The sequence below is a fragment of the Vigna unguiculata genome, chromosome 4 (assembly GCF_037176805.1).
Source record: "Vigna unguiculata cultivar grain cowpea cultivar isolate G323 ecotype 2 chromosome 4, ASM3717680v1, whole genome shotgun sequence".
NCBI classification, from domain to species: Eukaryota; Viridiplantae; Streptophyta; class Magnoliopsida; order Fabales; family Fabaceae; genus Vigna; species Vigna unguiculata.
This window is the reverse complement of record NC_140795.1, coordinates 42,676,664-42,692,852: the sequence shown is the minus strand read 5'-3', so window position 1 is coordinate 42,692,852 and position 16,189 is coordinate 42,676,664. Positions and strand designations below refer to the sequence as shown.

The following is a 16,189-nucleotide window of genomic DNA, read 5'->3' as shown; positions in this document are numbered from 1 at the left end:
AAGGGATGTTAAATTTTTAATATTTAAAGGATTTTTTCCGGTCAAATTGTTTAAATAAGTTCAATGAAATCAATCTAAACAACTTCGCTATTTTTATAGGTATTTCTTCTAAAAAATGATTACTTGAGAGATTAATATTTTTTAAAAGTAACAAACCTTTATTCATAAACATTTGTTCCAAACGTTTCCGCATAAAAAAATGCTTTCAAATTTCATTATTGTTTCACGTCATCCGGCAGAGGAAAAAAATTCCAATTTTGAACGGTGGTCATCACGCAATGTGTTATATATATAGATAAAATTTCTCTATAAATTGATTTATAGAAATTGATTTATAGAAATAAGGCACTCATCAAAATGATGAAACTTTGTTGAGGCAAATATATCACTAAAATAATGTTTCGTTAACAATCAAGTGATCAAAAGTTGTTAGTCACTATAGTGACCAATTTGGATAATAATTTACAAAATAAAAAATTATTAGTTACTAAAATAATCACTATTATAAATAAAAAATTATAATTGGTGTCTAAATTGAGTTCTAAAATTTAGCTATCAAAGGAAATCGGTTACTAAACATTAGCTACCAATGTTTTTGTTTCTAAAAAAATTGGTTTCTAAATTAGTTTATAATTAATTAGTGACCAATTTAGTAATCAATTATAATTTTTTATTCATAATAGTACCTATTTTAGTAATTAATAATTTCTTAATTTCTTAATTTGTAAATTATTATTTAAATTGATTATTATAGTGACTAACAACTTTTGATCATTAGTTTTAATTAGATATTTTCTTATTGTATATGAAATGCAATTAACTGAAAAATATGTGAGACCTAAGTTTGGATTATAAGAAAAGTACAAGTGAATACTAATAAAATGCATGATAATTTATATTTCATTACAACACTATGGGAATTTGAAAAAACCATTGACTTGTTCAACCATTAACAAGCTCAAAGGTGGAGTCGTGTAAGAGGATGGGTTTCAAGTGCCTGAAAATTGAAAAATAAAATGCAAAGAATGTTAGTTCTTCGAAATGCATACATTACAATAAATAAAAATCTTATTCTATTTGTCTAAAAAAAGTGTAGTTTTATGTTTAAAATTTTGTAGTATTAAGAATATTAATCGGGTTGTTTAAAAAAAACACTAACCATATATTAAAAAAAACTTAGAAGTTTACTAGGAAAAACAAACAAACAAAATTTCATGGTACCAAGTGAAACCATTGTTTTTTTTATAAGACTATCAAGTATTGAATATCAATACTTTTGCTTTTTTGTTTTTGTAGTCATGCAACTTTTCATCCAAATTTGCAAAAAGGTTGTCCAGAACATAGTTTTATTTATAAATAAATAAATAAACAATAAAGCACTCATCATTCAAACAAGCAAGAGGTCATGATTTTGATTAGTTAACATGCTATATTTACACATTTAACTGCTCTTGTGTAATAAATCTTATGTCTTTGATATATTAGTTTCAAAAACAACTAACTGAATGGTCAAAATTTGTTGAATACTTAACATAATTATTTGTTAATTTTATTTTAATCAATAAAATGTTATAAAATTATTGAAAAAAGGGATATACAGGGAGAACAAAATTATATAAAGTCTATGATATTATTACCTGTTAATCTTTTTCAGCTTAATTACTCTAGCAAAGATCACTATTTTGACATGAACATAGTCTTCTAAGTTGTTCAGGAAGTTGAAATAGGCATGTCGCCAAGAACGTCTGAATAAGATTGAGCCAAATACCATCGAGAAGCTTATAACAAATCCGAATGTCATACTTATAAATAAATCATTATTCAATAATGAATATTCATCTTCACGAACTTCAACATTTGGTTCTTGTGTAGACCCATCCTCAATACACAATTTCTCAAGTGGGGGTCCACAAAGACCAGGATTATCTTCATAGCTGGATGTACTAAAACTCTGTAATTGTGTGCCGGTTGGAATTTCTCCAGCTAGATGGTTATGGGACAAATCTAACATACCAAGTCCATAAATTTGGACAAGACTCGAAGGAATTGAACCAACAAGCTGATTTCTAGACAAATCAAGAGAATTAAGTGATGCTAACCTTCCAATGTTTGAAGGAATTTTCCCAATCAAATTATTTCTTGATAAGTTCAATGAAATCAATCCAGATAATTTCTCTATTTCTATAGGAATTTCTTCTGAGAAATGATTGCTTGAGAGATCAATGCTTTTTAAAAGTGACAAACCTTTATCCATAAACATTTGTTTTGAACCTTTCCATGTCAACCATGCATTCAAATAGTATGACCCAGTGATATAGGATTCAACTTGAATTGAATTATATTGATGACCATTAAAATTTATTGAAGATGTTGTTTGAGTCATTGATGTGAGATTTTTTATGCATTCAGGAATTTTTCCAGATAAGTTGTTTAGCGAGAGATCCAAAAGCTGAATTTTTCTTAGATAACAAACCTTTAATGGTATACTTCCAAAGAATTGATTATTTCCCATCCTTAAGATTTGCAATTCTTCTCTTGTCCCAATCCACTCAGGGATAAATCCTGATAATTTATTTTCTGACATATCAAGCATTACTAGACTTGTGCAATTTCTCATGGAGAAAGGGATTCCTTCTACCAAATTATTGTTTCTCAACAATAATGCTTGAAGATTAAACAATGATCCCATTGAAGTAGAAATTTTTCCTGAAAAGTTATTGTGACTCAAATCCAAATAAACTAATGAGTTCAATTGTCTCCAACAATCTGGGATATGTTTGGATAATTGATTGTATGAAAGGTCTAGATATAATAAAGATATGATGGTACCATCTCCACATAAAAAAGAAAGAGGATCTGAGAATTTATTTTTCGATAAATCAAGAAAGAGAGAATTCCGTAGAAATAGAGGAATAGAACCTTCAAACTTATTTGATCCAAGAGACATATAAACAAAAAAATGTGTTAGTGGAAAGTTTGTAATTGTACCATGCATATTGTTGTGTGCAATATTCACCGTCATCACTTTTTGTAATAGTAATTTAGTCCAAAACCATTCAGGAACAATATCTGATATTGTAGCATTTGAAATGTCAATACTAATAAATTTATTTTGTGTCTGTAGCCATTTGGGAAATGTTGGACCTAGCTTGCAAGATCCCAATTCTATCCTCAACAATTGAAAAGGTGGAACCCAATTTTGGGTAAAGGCCAAGCCCAATGAGTTTCCAGTTAAATTCAAGTATTGTAACTTAGACATATTAGCAAAATGGTAGTCAGTCAACACACCCTTTAAAGAATTTGAATACATGTAGAGGGCCTCTAAGTTAGGTGGAAATTGAATGTCCTTAGGAATCTCTCCATTTAGCTTATTGTTGTGAAGATGCAATTCTTGTAAAGATGTGAATGTTGAGAAGTCAGGTATTCTGCCATTGATTTGATTGCTATTTAGAATTAATTCTTCCAAAGAATATCTAGCACATCCTGACAAATGAGAAATTATCTTTGGAAGCTCATCACTCAAGCTATTATTAGACATATCCAATGAGAGAAGATAACATGCATTCCCAAGTGATGTTGGAATTCCACCTTCTAAGAAATTTGATCTAATTGACAAACCTTCCAAAGTGGATGGTAGCTTGACTCCTTTAGGTATAGTACCACTTAAATGATTTTCATCGAGAATCAATGTTTTAAGAGATGAAAATACCGAAAGATCAGGCATAGTGTCAGTGATGAAATTATTTGACAGATCCAGATCTTGCAATGAGTGTCTAACACAACCACTAGACAAATGATCAAGAACGAATGGGAGGTCTTCGGTCAAATTGTTTTGACGCATGTTTAAAGAATGTAAGGTGCATACATTCATGAAGGATTTCAAATCCCTGGCCTTTAAATTATTATAAGAGAGGTCAAGTTGCCTAAGCGAATTCATGACCACGCCAAAATCACTTGATGTGGAACCCTCCAAGAGGTTTCCACGAAGGTTAAGCTCAACAAGGTTGGAAGTGATGTTTGAGATCCACCGGAATATCATTGGTGACGTAAAGGTGTTTAAGGAAAGATCAAGGACTGAGAGGGAAGTAGAAGAATTGAACTTAAAAGGTCTGAATGACAGAATTGAATGATCAGAAAGGCTGCAATAAACTAAACTTAGTTGTCTTAGTTTGGGTAGGTTTGCAATCTGTTGTAGCCAACTATGAGACCGATTAAGATTTGATACAAATAACAAGTGAAGATGGGTTAAAGAAATGAGATTTGAGAGCCACTGACCTCTGTCGCTAATTTTGAGAGGACCGTAAAATCCTCCAAGATAGAGCTCCTGCAAATGGAAGAGATTCCCAAGTTGGGAAGGTATATTTCCTTTAAAAGAATTGCCCCTGAGATCAAGATGTTGCAACTGAGAGAGATTTCCAAGTTGAGAAGGTATGTTTCCATTAAAATTATTGTATTTGAGATCAAGATACTGCAACCGAGAGAGATTTCCAAGATAACGAGGGATTGAACCCTCCAGATCATTCGAAGCAAGATTCAAGTATTTTAAATGAGAAAGAGAGCCAAATTGGGTTGGAATTTTTCCGCCAAAACCACAAGATGAAAGATCGAGGTATCTCAAGTTGGTAAGAGAGCCAAGAAACTCTGGAATATTAGTGTCTGGAAAAGAATTGAAACTGAGGTTCAAATACTGTAATAGTCGCAACTCTATTAACGACTTGTGGATCTCTCCACTGATGTAACGCCGAGAGAAACTGTGGAATATTAGTGTCTGGAAAAGAATTGAAACTGTGGAATTCAATGCATCCTCTGTTCATAAATCACCAACCAAACAGAAAACGACCTCGGCTAGCATGTCTTTTTTAAATTCATATTTAACAAAAGAGTTCTATGATTGCAACTATTCTAAAACAAATCAAACTATAAAATACAAAATTATTTAGCAAGTCCATAAGACTTTTCCATACCTAAAAAATTATTATTTCTATTTCCTTTTTAAAAACTTTAAATTTTGCTTCATTGTTATTAAGTAATATAAACGAAACCCTTTACCATATTTATTGTTTTCCTGTTCTTTCATTATTTTTTCTATTTGAACCATTTAAGTATGAATTTTATCAAAAACAAATTTATCTAGATATGAATTTTGCAAATCGTACAATTTTATATTCATAAAATTAGACATAAAAGTAAGACATTTAATATGTATGTAATTTATGCTGAATTTTGTAGTAATATATATGTTTGAAACTACTATAGTATGTCAACAGTAATTCATAGAGGAGAATTTTATATTTTGTAGTAAATTTACTTAACTCTAGTAGAATCGTCTCTCGTATACAATTCTGTATGCATAAAAAAGAAGAAAAAATCTCCCTATAATTTTAAAATTACAGTTTTGTATTATATGAATTAGGTATGATAAGTTGCTCATACTCAGTTTGTACCCTTCATTAATAAAAGAAATTTTCTTACTAGTTCATCTCCCACCATTTTGTAAAAGTCGTCATGATCACAAGAATTTTCAGCCCGTAGTTATCCTTGTGCTCTAAGTAGTTTCCAATAATTTCTTTAATAAGTCATTTGTCTCTAAATAAATTATTTTGTAATTTATTTATTTAACAGACACTTATAGGTCAACCATTTTCAATATAATAAAAATATATGTAATTAAAAAACATTATAATAATTATTAGAAACTAAAAATAATATTACACTACAATAATACCTAAAGAAACAAAAACACGTAGAAAAGACTTTTAAAAGACGACAAGGATCATCACCAGAAACAATAAATGTGGAAATTGTACACTGGTATATACCTTATACTACTTTTTTCCATAAAAAGAAATAAGACTTTGAAATTGGGTCGTCTCATTACAATGAGGTAAGTGATACTTTGATCAAGTACTATTTGATAAACTTTGACAAAAAAAAAATTATTTTTGATAAAAAAAAATTAATTTAATTATTTTTTGTAACTTTCATAAAAAAATATTATTTTATTTAGTAACTTTGTTGACAAAATGTTTATGAAAAAATCATTTTCTTAACCTAAACAAAAATAGAACCATGTATACCACAAATTCATATTCAATCTACCTCGACTTAATTCAACTTTAATCTTTAAATTTAATACTTAATTTAATCATTCAAAATTTAATATACAATTTAATAAATGAAATGTATTTTTATTAAATTTAAAAATATAGTTCAAAGTGACTTTATATTCTAAATACAAACTAATTTGGTTATTCCAACTAATTCAAGATAACTAATTTTAATTTTCTTACAAAAGTTAAACTGTAAAATATAATCTTGTTCTATTTTAAAGTCCAATTTCAAGTTTACACTGAATATGGTTATATACTTTCAAAACTTCTCTCTCAAACTTAACAGTTAATTCAAACTCATTCATATATGAAAATTTCAATTCAAACAAATCTCAAATGCAATTTAAATTTGACAAGATACTCACTATATATATTCACTTTCTAAACAAATTAAAAGTACAATAGCATTTTAAAGATATCTTCCCCAATTGTTGTGCTTCATAATTTAGAAAAGTTAGATATATCTTAACTTGCTTATAGGGTGTTTGATTAACAATTCAACCATATCACTTTAGAATCTAAATGGACATCTCCGCAAGCTTCCCTTCTATATCCATTGTTGAAGCACCATGAACATCTTTTCGGCTTTGTGCAAGGAACATACACAGATTCATGTCTCTTCTACCAGGATCAGCGGATTGGTACAATCTTCTACTAGCACGAGATAGATCAATTAGGGATGTCAACGGGACGGGTAAGGTACGGGTAGTAGCTCCCACGTACCCTACCTGCTAGATAAATATCTGTCCCGTATCTATATCCGTCGGGTATCCATTATGCGGGTACCCGCCTATTTTTTTCATATCCTCGGGTACCAGCGGGTATTTACAAAATTATTTAAAAAATAAATATTTAATCATAAATTGAAATAAAATAAAATAAAATACATTACTGTCATAAATTTTAAATAAAGTTCAAATAAACTCAAGTTCATACAAGTCCAAATAATTATAAAACTAAATATAAAATGACGTTTAATATAATGAAAATTCTTTAATTAGTGTTTTGATCAAAAAGTTCACTTTCTCCAATTGATTCCTAAAAAATAAACAAAATAAACAAATAATAAACTTCAATTGCCACATGCCAGATATTCTTAATTTGATTCCATCATTTGACCACTGGATGCTTTTGAAGAGTATATAATGTTATAGATGTTACAACTGATTTTATAAATTTTATAAGAGTTATTCTTTCCGTAAAAGGAAGCTAAACCAATAAATTTCAACTACATTAAAAGGGAGCTAATTAGAAAAATTTTACCTAATAAACAAATGTTTTTATTAATTCAATATGTTTGGACACGCCTTACATCAACTTTGTTCAATACCTTATATACAGATAGTTATTTAAAGAAAACTATAAACAGCTGTTTTTGTTTTTATACAAGTAAAATACAATTAGATACTAACCTAAACATGTTCGTTTTTGCAAATCAATAATCTCCACACCAGTTGGGATAATGATAGTGGAACATTTCACCGTTTCTTTTATATATATATATATATATATATATATATATATATATATATATATATATATATATATATATATATATATATTACTTCCAAAATGAATGTATATTTTGTTTAAGCAAGAACAAACGAGAAAAAAATGCATCGTATTCTATTAATTTTAAAAAGAATTATATTTTAATGTTTTACATAATAGTTACGAGATTATTAGGGATGGAAAAAAAAATCTGATCTACTAATTTATTATATTAAATCTGGATTTTAATTTAATTTCTTTTTTGGATTGAATTCTTTTAATCTAAATTTTTAAATATGAAAAATTTAATTTTTCAATATAATTTTTTAATTGGATTAGATCAAAGATAAAAATGGACCGGTCCAAATAAAAATTATTAATTTGTAGTTGATGAATTCAAATATACATAACACATTAAAAGAATTAGAATCCACACATGAGGAGAAATGAAACAGAAGAACTTCTCACTCCAATATTTTTTCTTGTCCTGTATTTCCTTATGTCCGAAAACCCTAAACCCTAATGTGTCTCCATATTCTTACGCATATTTTTATGCAAGGGTTTCTTCCGATGATAGCAAACTCGAAGTTGAATAGGGCTTGGTATCATCATGATGAAATGTTCAGGAATATGTGGATGTATGCGGTTAGGAATTTCGTAAGGGAAGGAAAGACAGGACTCGAAAAGGTGATAATTCTGAATTTGTGCTACAATAAAAAAGAAAATAACAGAAAAGATAGTGGAAGCAAAGGATGTAGTGGAAGTGGGGCCGCATGACAAGACAGCGAGGAGAAGCACACGTGAAACGGAAGGAAAATGTGTATTTAAAGGATTTTATTCGGTGAGAGAGGCACGTGTCTGGTATGCAACCTTCTCTACCTAACTGTTTCTGTTCCTTCTCTGCTCATTCTCTCTCTGTCCAAAACCAAATTCTGTTATTCATTTCATCACTCCCTTTCTTCAGGTGTTCGCTAGGAACGTCAGGAATTCCATGGCTGGTGGCTGCTTTATGTTTTCCATTTTTAATTCCTTGTAAACCAACTCTTTCATTTCTGATCGTTAGCAATTCCATACCACTGTTTCATTGGGTTTACTGTTGTCCTTTATATTTCTCTGTTAGTTGGATATTACCTGTTACAATTTGCTTCATCGACGGTTTATGGGAGCAGCAGTAATTTCAAAGAAGGTGATGAAGTTGATGAATCAGACAATAGTAATCCACGTTTCGTAGGGAAGGATGGCTTCTGGGCAATTGTTTTTTGGTTCCACTTCCAAGGTACCATGTTCCTCCATTTTTTTGTCTTTTTTTTTTTTTTTTTTGTTTAGGGTTCCGCTTCTCAATATGACAATATCATCTTTAACTTTTCTTGAATTTCAAATTCTAGAGAGCGCCTTCAGAAAGAAACCGTGGGTTTGGTCACCACCAGAAAGCGGTATGTTTTCTTGTTTTCTTCAAGAAAGAGATCGTGGGTTCCATGCTATACTGTGTTGTGACTGATATGTTTGTTCTTTGATTTGTTAACTGTAGAAGGTTAATATTCAGAGCAAAATAGAGGAAGAAGAGAAGAGAAGGAGAAATCAATTTCGTTCAAGAATCTGTCTTGCAAACGATCAATCTCGATTGGACCACCTTTTTCCGGTAAACAATTTTTTTTTCAGGGAAATAATTTTTTTAACAAAGTTTTTTGTTGATAAATTTGACAGAATTTCCAGTAATAAAATTAAATTAATTAATTTTTTTTAATCAAAATAAGAAGTTTGTCAAATTTTATCAATTTTTTTGTTAAACTATATTTTTTTTCTTTTTATCCTCTTTCCTCTAGTTTTTATGGTGAGTCCGGAAATAGAGAATAAAAAAGTGAAAGAAGTTACGCAGGATTCTACTTCTACTATATGTACTTTATTTATAATAAGAAAAGAATGTACTTTTGAAATTTTTTTAAATACTCATAATTTTATTGATTTATCGATTTTTCTCTTCTTTTTTTCCTCTTTTGTTATTCTCTTTTTCCAAGTCAACTCTATTTTCTGTATCCACATCAATACTATCAGAGTTTTTTTTTTTTGTCATCACCATTCTTATTTCTTTTACTCATAAAGTATCTGATTTTTTCTGTACTTGATTAAAGGTTCTATTTAATAGGAGGCATAATACACGAACACTATCAAAGATAAAATAACAATACTATCAAGCTGTACCACTTAGAATATTAATATTTTAATTAGTTTTTTTTAATCTAAAATTTTAATACATATTATTAAATTATTAAAATAATTCTAAAATGAATTAATTATGAAACTATAATTTTCCATTTTCCAGAATATATATTTTTATTATTACTACTAATATTATTAAGCATATTATTATAAAAAAGAAATATCTAGGAAACATAATAACATTATTATTAGTATTAATAAAATTATTAAAATTATTAGTGTTATTAATTCTGAAACTACAATATTCCATTTTAGAATTTCAAAATATATAGTTTTATTATTAATACTAATATTATTATTAGCTGAAACTATAATTTTCCATTTTAAACTTTCAAAATATATATTTGTATCATTAATCCTAATATTATTATATTAGCATTAGTGTTATTATTATTATAGAAAAAGAAATATGTAGGAAAAATAATAACATTATTATTAGTATTAATAGAATTATTAAAATTATTAGTATTGTTAGAATTATTACTTTTATTGTATCATTAACCCTATGTATAGGGTGTAGAGTATGGGAAACCTCTACTGCTATACCTAATTATGCACCTAGGATCCTAGTGCAGTCTTTTCGTCTTTCATGTACTTGTATAAGTTTTCATTATAAATAGAAGAGAGTGAGAGTGGTCCTACAAGTCCACTGTTCATATATTTTCAGTCTTAATCTCAAGTTGGTATTAGAGCGGGTTGATCCCGCTCTGGTTTCTGTCTCATCTGGTCTGCCACCATTTGTCATCGTTGTCCGCGACTGACTGTCGTTAGTCACTACCGTTGTCCGCAACTGTCCAAGTTCAGTTCATCTCGTTCTAGAACTACCCATTGTCCTTTTGAACCACCTAACACTGTCAAACAACATTTCCCACTGTCCATCGCCGTCTGTAGTCGTCCACTGTCGTCTGTAATCGTTCGTCATCGTCTGTAGTTTCGTCCGAAAACCACCGGATCTGGACCGCCTCTCCAAGCGACAGCCACCCTTGCCGGTGCCGAAGGCAGACTCGTTGCGATGCGCCTCCACGCACGCCATCTTTGTTCGCTACAGTCAGGCGCGTGTTGTCCATGCGTCGTTGTCCAATCGCTGGTTCGTCATTGTGCCAGCTCCATAGTTGTCGTCGGAGCCTCCTCTACCTGTTTTGACCTTTAAAACCTTGTTCCGGTGAAGTCCAATAGAACCCCTTGCGGAAATCTCCTTAGGGTATTCGAAAATTTTCACTATTTTTCTAGATCCTCTCTGTTTTTTTATTCTATTTATCATATATGGCCACTAGAGGTACTGGGAGTGTTATTTCATTCTCTAGAAGTCCATGCATTACTTCCGAGAAACTAAATGGCCAAAATTACTTATCTTGGTTCGCTACCGTCGAGATGTGGTTTCGCGGTCAAGGACATCACGACCACCTTGAGAAAGATGGCAGCCACGTACCCTCTGAAAAAGCTTAACAATGGAAACAAGCAGATTTCCAACTATGTGCTTTATTGTGGCAGTCGGTGGAACCACGACTTTTGATGTCCCTTCGAACCTTCAAAACATGCCACTCGTTTTGATAGAAAGCTCAGAATATCTATGCAAATGATATCTAGCGCCTCTATGATTCGGCGAACAAGTTGGCATCTCTGAAAATGATTAACCAACATATGATTTCGTTCATGAATGACGCTCAAGCTGCTGTGGAAGAACTTCGAATGTTCTTGGAAGTCGACTCTCTAGATGAAATGAAGTAAAAGCTCAATAAGTACTATATGGTGATGATCCTACGCGCAATACATCCAGACTTTAATCATATCAGAGATCAACTTTTGACCTCTCATGAGGTTCCTTCAATGAACACTTTGATCTCCTACATGATACGTGTTCCAACTCTTCAAACTCCAGAAACTCTTGTTGTAGTGGAACCATCTGTCATGGTCGCCACCCAAGGAAGAGGAGAACGTGGAACTAGAGAAGGTGGACGTGGAGGTCGTGGGCGTCCTCAGTGCACGTATTGTAAAAGGATGGGTTATACCCAGGAGAACTGCTACACTTTACATGGTTTTCCTGCCAAAATAGCCAATGTCTCCCAGGCAGAGACTACTGACCCCAAGTTCACTAAGGACGAGTATCAAGACTACCTACGACTCAAGTCCAACAACTTGGCACAGTCATCTCAAGCTCCAAGTACATCAATTGCTTGCATCTCTCAATCCATGAAAGGTCACAATTCATGGGTAATTAACTCTGGTGCTTTTGATCACATTTCTGGTAATACCTCCTTATTCTCAACCATTTCATTCTAAGAAAAATCTCATTTTATAACCCTTGCAAATGGTTCTAAAACATCTTCAAAGGGAGTCGATCAAGTCATCCTATCTCCCTCCTTATATCTAAAATTTGTCCTTTTTGTCCCTAATTGTCCTTTCAATTTAATTTCCTTAAGTTAGTTAACCAAAACAATGAATTGCTCTATAACCTTCGATAACAAATCTTTTGTTATACAGGAGCGTGGCTCGGAGAGACAGATTGGAGAAGGATATGAAGCGAGCGGATTATACCATTTTGGATCTCGTCCACGAGTGTCATGTGTTGCAGCTCCCAATCCTAAAATATTACATGATCGACTGGGTCACCCTCACCTGTCCAAGTTAAAGAAAATGTTTCCTGAACTTAGTAGTCTCCAGACCTTAGAATGTGAGTCATGTCAACTAGGAAAACATGTTAGATCTACCTTTCCTAAAAGGTCTCAATCAAAGTGTACTTCTAGTTTTTCTATCAACCATTCCGATATTTGGGGACCTATAGTTGTGTTTCATCTTTTGGCTTTAGGTATTTTGTTACTTTCATTGATGAATATTCAAGATGTATTTGGGTTTAACTTATGAAAGATTGTTTTGAATTGTTATCCATCTTCACATCCTTTTTGAATGAAATCAAGAATCAATTTGGTTAAGTAATCAAAATCTTAAGAAGTGACAATGCCAAAGAGTACTTTTCATCTACTTTTTCTAACGTTTTGAGTTCCCATGGTATCCTGCATCAGTTTACTTGTCCTCATACGCCACAACAAAATGGTATAGCAGAAAGAAAAAATAGACACTTAGTTGAAACTGCTCATACCCTTTTGCTTAGTGTCAATGTTCTTGTCCATCACTAGGGAGATGCCATCTTAATTGCAGGTTTTCTCATTAATCGGATGTCATCTTCCTCTCTTAATCATAAGGTCCCTTTCTCCATTATGTTTCCAGATAATCCTCTCTTTCACACTTCTCCTAGAGTTTTTGGTTGTGTATGTTTTGTTCATGACATGTCTCCAGGGTTAGATAAGCTTTCTGCTCGCTCTCTCAAATGTGTTTTCTTGGGCTATTCACAACTTCAAAAAGGGTATCGATGTTACTCTCCTAAAACCAATAAATATTACATGTCTGCCAATGTTACATTTTTTGAACAAACCCCTTACATCTCTCCATTTGTTCAACATGTTCATGTCATACAGCATGTCCTTCCTATTCCCGTGGTTGAGTACAATGTTTCCAATGTCCCTATCATTCTAAGTCTCGATCAAAGTCCTCCTAAGCCATCATCTCCACCTATTGATTCTCTCCAACATAGGACGTCGACGAATAGTCCAATTTTCCAAGAACATGGTGAATCCCCTACTTTAGATTCTTCTCCCTCGTCTCTTGATCCTACGACTCCTGGTGAAGGTGATTCAGGTTGGACTATTGCTCTCAAAAAAGGTACTCGTTCCTCTCAAAATCCACATCCCATTTATAATTTTCTTAGCTATCATAGATTATCGCCTTCCTATTGTTCACTTTTATCCTCAGTGTCCTCCGTTGTTATTCCCAAAAATGTGAATGAAGCACTTGATCATCCTGGATGGCGACAAGCCATGATTGCAGAGATGCAGGCTCTTAAAAACAATCATACTTGGGAGCTCGTGCCCCTCCCATCAGGCAAGAAGGTTGTTGGTTGCCGAGGGGTGTATGCAATTAAAGTTGGCCCTGATGGTCAGGTTGATCGGCTCAAAGCCCGATTGGTTGCAAAAGGGTACACTCAGGTTTATGGTCTTAATTATTGTGACACTTTCTCTCTCGTGGCCAAGATGACTACCATTAGCCTATTCTTTGCAATGGCAACAATTCGTCACTGGCCGCTTCATCAATTGGATATCAAAAATGCCTTCCTTCATGGTGATCTTGAGGAGGAAGTTTACATGGAGCAACCTCCTGGGTTTGTTGCTCAGGGGGAGTCTGGTATGGTATGCAAATTGTATCGCTCTTTATATGACCTTAAACAATCACCACGAGCTTGGTTTGGAGAATTCAGCTCCATTGTTCAGAAATTTGGGTTAAGACACAGTGAGGCAGATCACTCAGTCTTTTACAAACATACCTCTCCTGGGAAATGTGTTTACCTAATAGTATATGTTGATGATATTGTTATTACAGGAAATGATACTGCTGGAATATCTCAACTGAAGGAGCACTTGTGTAGACATTTTCAAACCAAGGATCTCGGAAGCCTCAAATACTTCTTGGGCATTGAAGTAGCTCAATCAAAAGATGGAGTTGTAATCTCTCAAAGGAAATATGCTCTTGATATATTACAAGAAACATGCATGATTGATTGTAGACCAGTAGATAGTCCTATGGACCCAAATCAGAAGTTAACAACAGAAGAAGGCAAATTATTCTCCGATCCAGAGAGATATAGGAGGCTTGTTGGAAAGTTAATCTATCTCACTATAACGAGGCCTGATCTATCTTTTGCAGTTGGAGTTGTTAGTCAGTTTATGCAGACTCCATGTCTTGGACATTGGAATGTCATCATCCGTATTTTAAGGTACCTCAAGAAGGATCCAGGACAAGGTTTGTTATATGAAGATAAAGGAAATGTTCAAATCTCTAGGTACTGTGATGTTGATTGGGCAGGCTCCCCTATTGACAGACGCTCTACTACGGGATATTGTGCCCTCCTTGGAGGAAATGTTATCTCTTGGAAAAGTAAGAAGCAAAATGTAGTGGCCCGATCCACTGTTGAAGCTGAATATCGGGCATTGGCATCTCTCACACGTGAACTCATATGGGTAAAGCAATTTCTTCGAGAGCTTAAGTTCTGTGAAATTCGGACCATGAAGATGTATTGTGACAACCAGGTTGCTCTCCACATTGCATCCAATCCAGTGTTTCATGAGAGAACTAAACACATAGAAATTGACTGTCACTTTGTTCGAGAAAATTTGATGACCAAGGAAATTTGTACTGAGTTCGTTGGGTCAAATGACAAACTTGCATATGTGTTGACTAAGTCATTAAAGGAACCTCGAATTGAGTTCATTTGTTCCAAGCTTGGTTCATACAATTTGTATGTTCCAACTTGAGGAGGAGTGTTAGAATTATTACTTTTATTGTATCATTAACCCTATGTATAGGGTGTAGAGTGTGGAAAACCTCTACTGCTATACCTAATTAAGCACCTAGGATCCTAGAGCAGTCTCTTCGTCTTCCATGTGTATAAGTTTTCATTATAAATAGAAGAGAGTGAAAGTGGTCATACAAGTCCACTGCTCATATATTTTTAGTCTCGATCTCAAGTAGTATTATTAATACATGTAATTAAATTATTAAAATAATTCACAAATTAAATAATTTTTAAACTATAATTTTCTATTTTAGAATTCTAAATATATATTTTATTATTAGTACCAATATTTTATTAGCTGAAACTATAATTTACCATTTTATAATTCTAAGATTTATATTTGTATTACTAATACTAATATCATTATTAGTATTAATAATAATAGTGTAGAAATAATAAACCTAATACTATTGTTAATGTTAGTAATAATATTATTGATACTAATGATATTAGTATTACTAATAAAAACATATATTTTGGAATTCTAGAATGGAAAATAATAATTTCAACTAATAATAATATTAGTATTAATCACAAAAGTATATATTTTGAAATTCAAAACAGAAATTATAGTTTCATAATAATTTCATTTGAGAATATTTTATTAATTCAATAATATGTATTAATAATACTAATAATATTAATAATTCTATTAATAATAATAATAATAATAATTTTATTATTGTAACGTCCCATTTAAAACAATAAACTTATTTCAATGACACATCACACAATTAATTATAAGATCAAAGATGCGGAGTAGGGACTCACTTTGTACCTGCGTCCCTCTACCTCCATCGGACACCTAGCACATAAGGACGACGTCTTGACCAAACTTGATGCTAGAGTAGATACCGCAAGCTCACACTCTAGTTCGCGCACTGGTAGACCCAAACGTTCCACACAAGCAATTGACACAAAGGAGTGTGTTGCTCCATAATCATACAACACACACAAAGATTCACCA

At 32.2% G+C, this 16,189-nt stretch overlaps 1 protein-coding gene and 1 long non-coding RNA gene across 3 annotated transcripts; one reads left to right on the top strand and one right to left on the bottom strand.

Annotated features, from left to right (window-relative positions):
- Positions 1 to 942: 942 nt before the first annotated feature.
- On the bottom strand, positions 943 to 5,490 carry LOC146887251 (receptor-like protein EIX2). Its single transcript, XM_085672073.1, has 4 exons — positions 5,473 to 5,490; positions 2,982 to 4,768; positions 1,638 to 2,306; positions 943 to 997 (listed from the first exon to the last, which is right to left on the bottom strand). Exons 1-4 carry the CDS (start codon positions 5,488 to 5,490, stop codon positions 943 to 945), a joined length of 2,529 nt encoding a protein of 842 aa, XP_085528199.1.
- Positions 5,491 to 8,472: 2,982 nt separating this feature from the next.
- On the top strand, positions 8,473 to 9,797 carry LOC146887250 (uncharacterized). 2 transcript variants are annotated; one of them, XR_014994258.1, is made up of 4 exons: positions 8,473 to 8,633; positions 8,722 to 8,877; positions 8,987 to 9,034; positions 9,130 to 9,797. It is a non-coding gene; the product is annotated as an uncharacterized LOC146887250 (long non-coding RNA). The 2 variants fall into 2 exon arrangements; XR_014994256.1 differs by having other exon boundaries at positions 8,473 to 8,877.
- The last annotated feature ends 6,392 nt before the right edge of the window (positions 9,798 to 16,189 follow it).

Coding starts and splice junctions, on each gene's coding strand:
- LOC146887251 (XM_085672073.1), bottom strand. Junction 2,307..2,981: donor AACAATATGCATGGTACAAT/TACAAACTTTCC, acceptor CTATATCACTGG/GTCATACTATTTGAATGCAT. Junction 998..1,637: donor AAGCTGAAAAAGATTAACAG/GTAATAATATCA, acceptor TTCAATTTTCAG/GCACTTGAAACCCATCCTCT.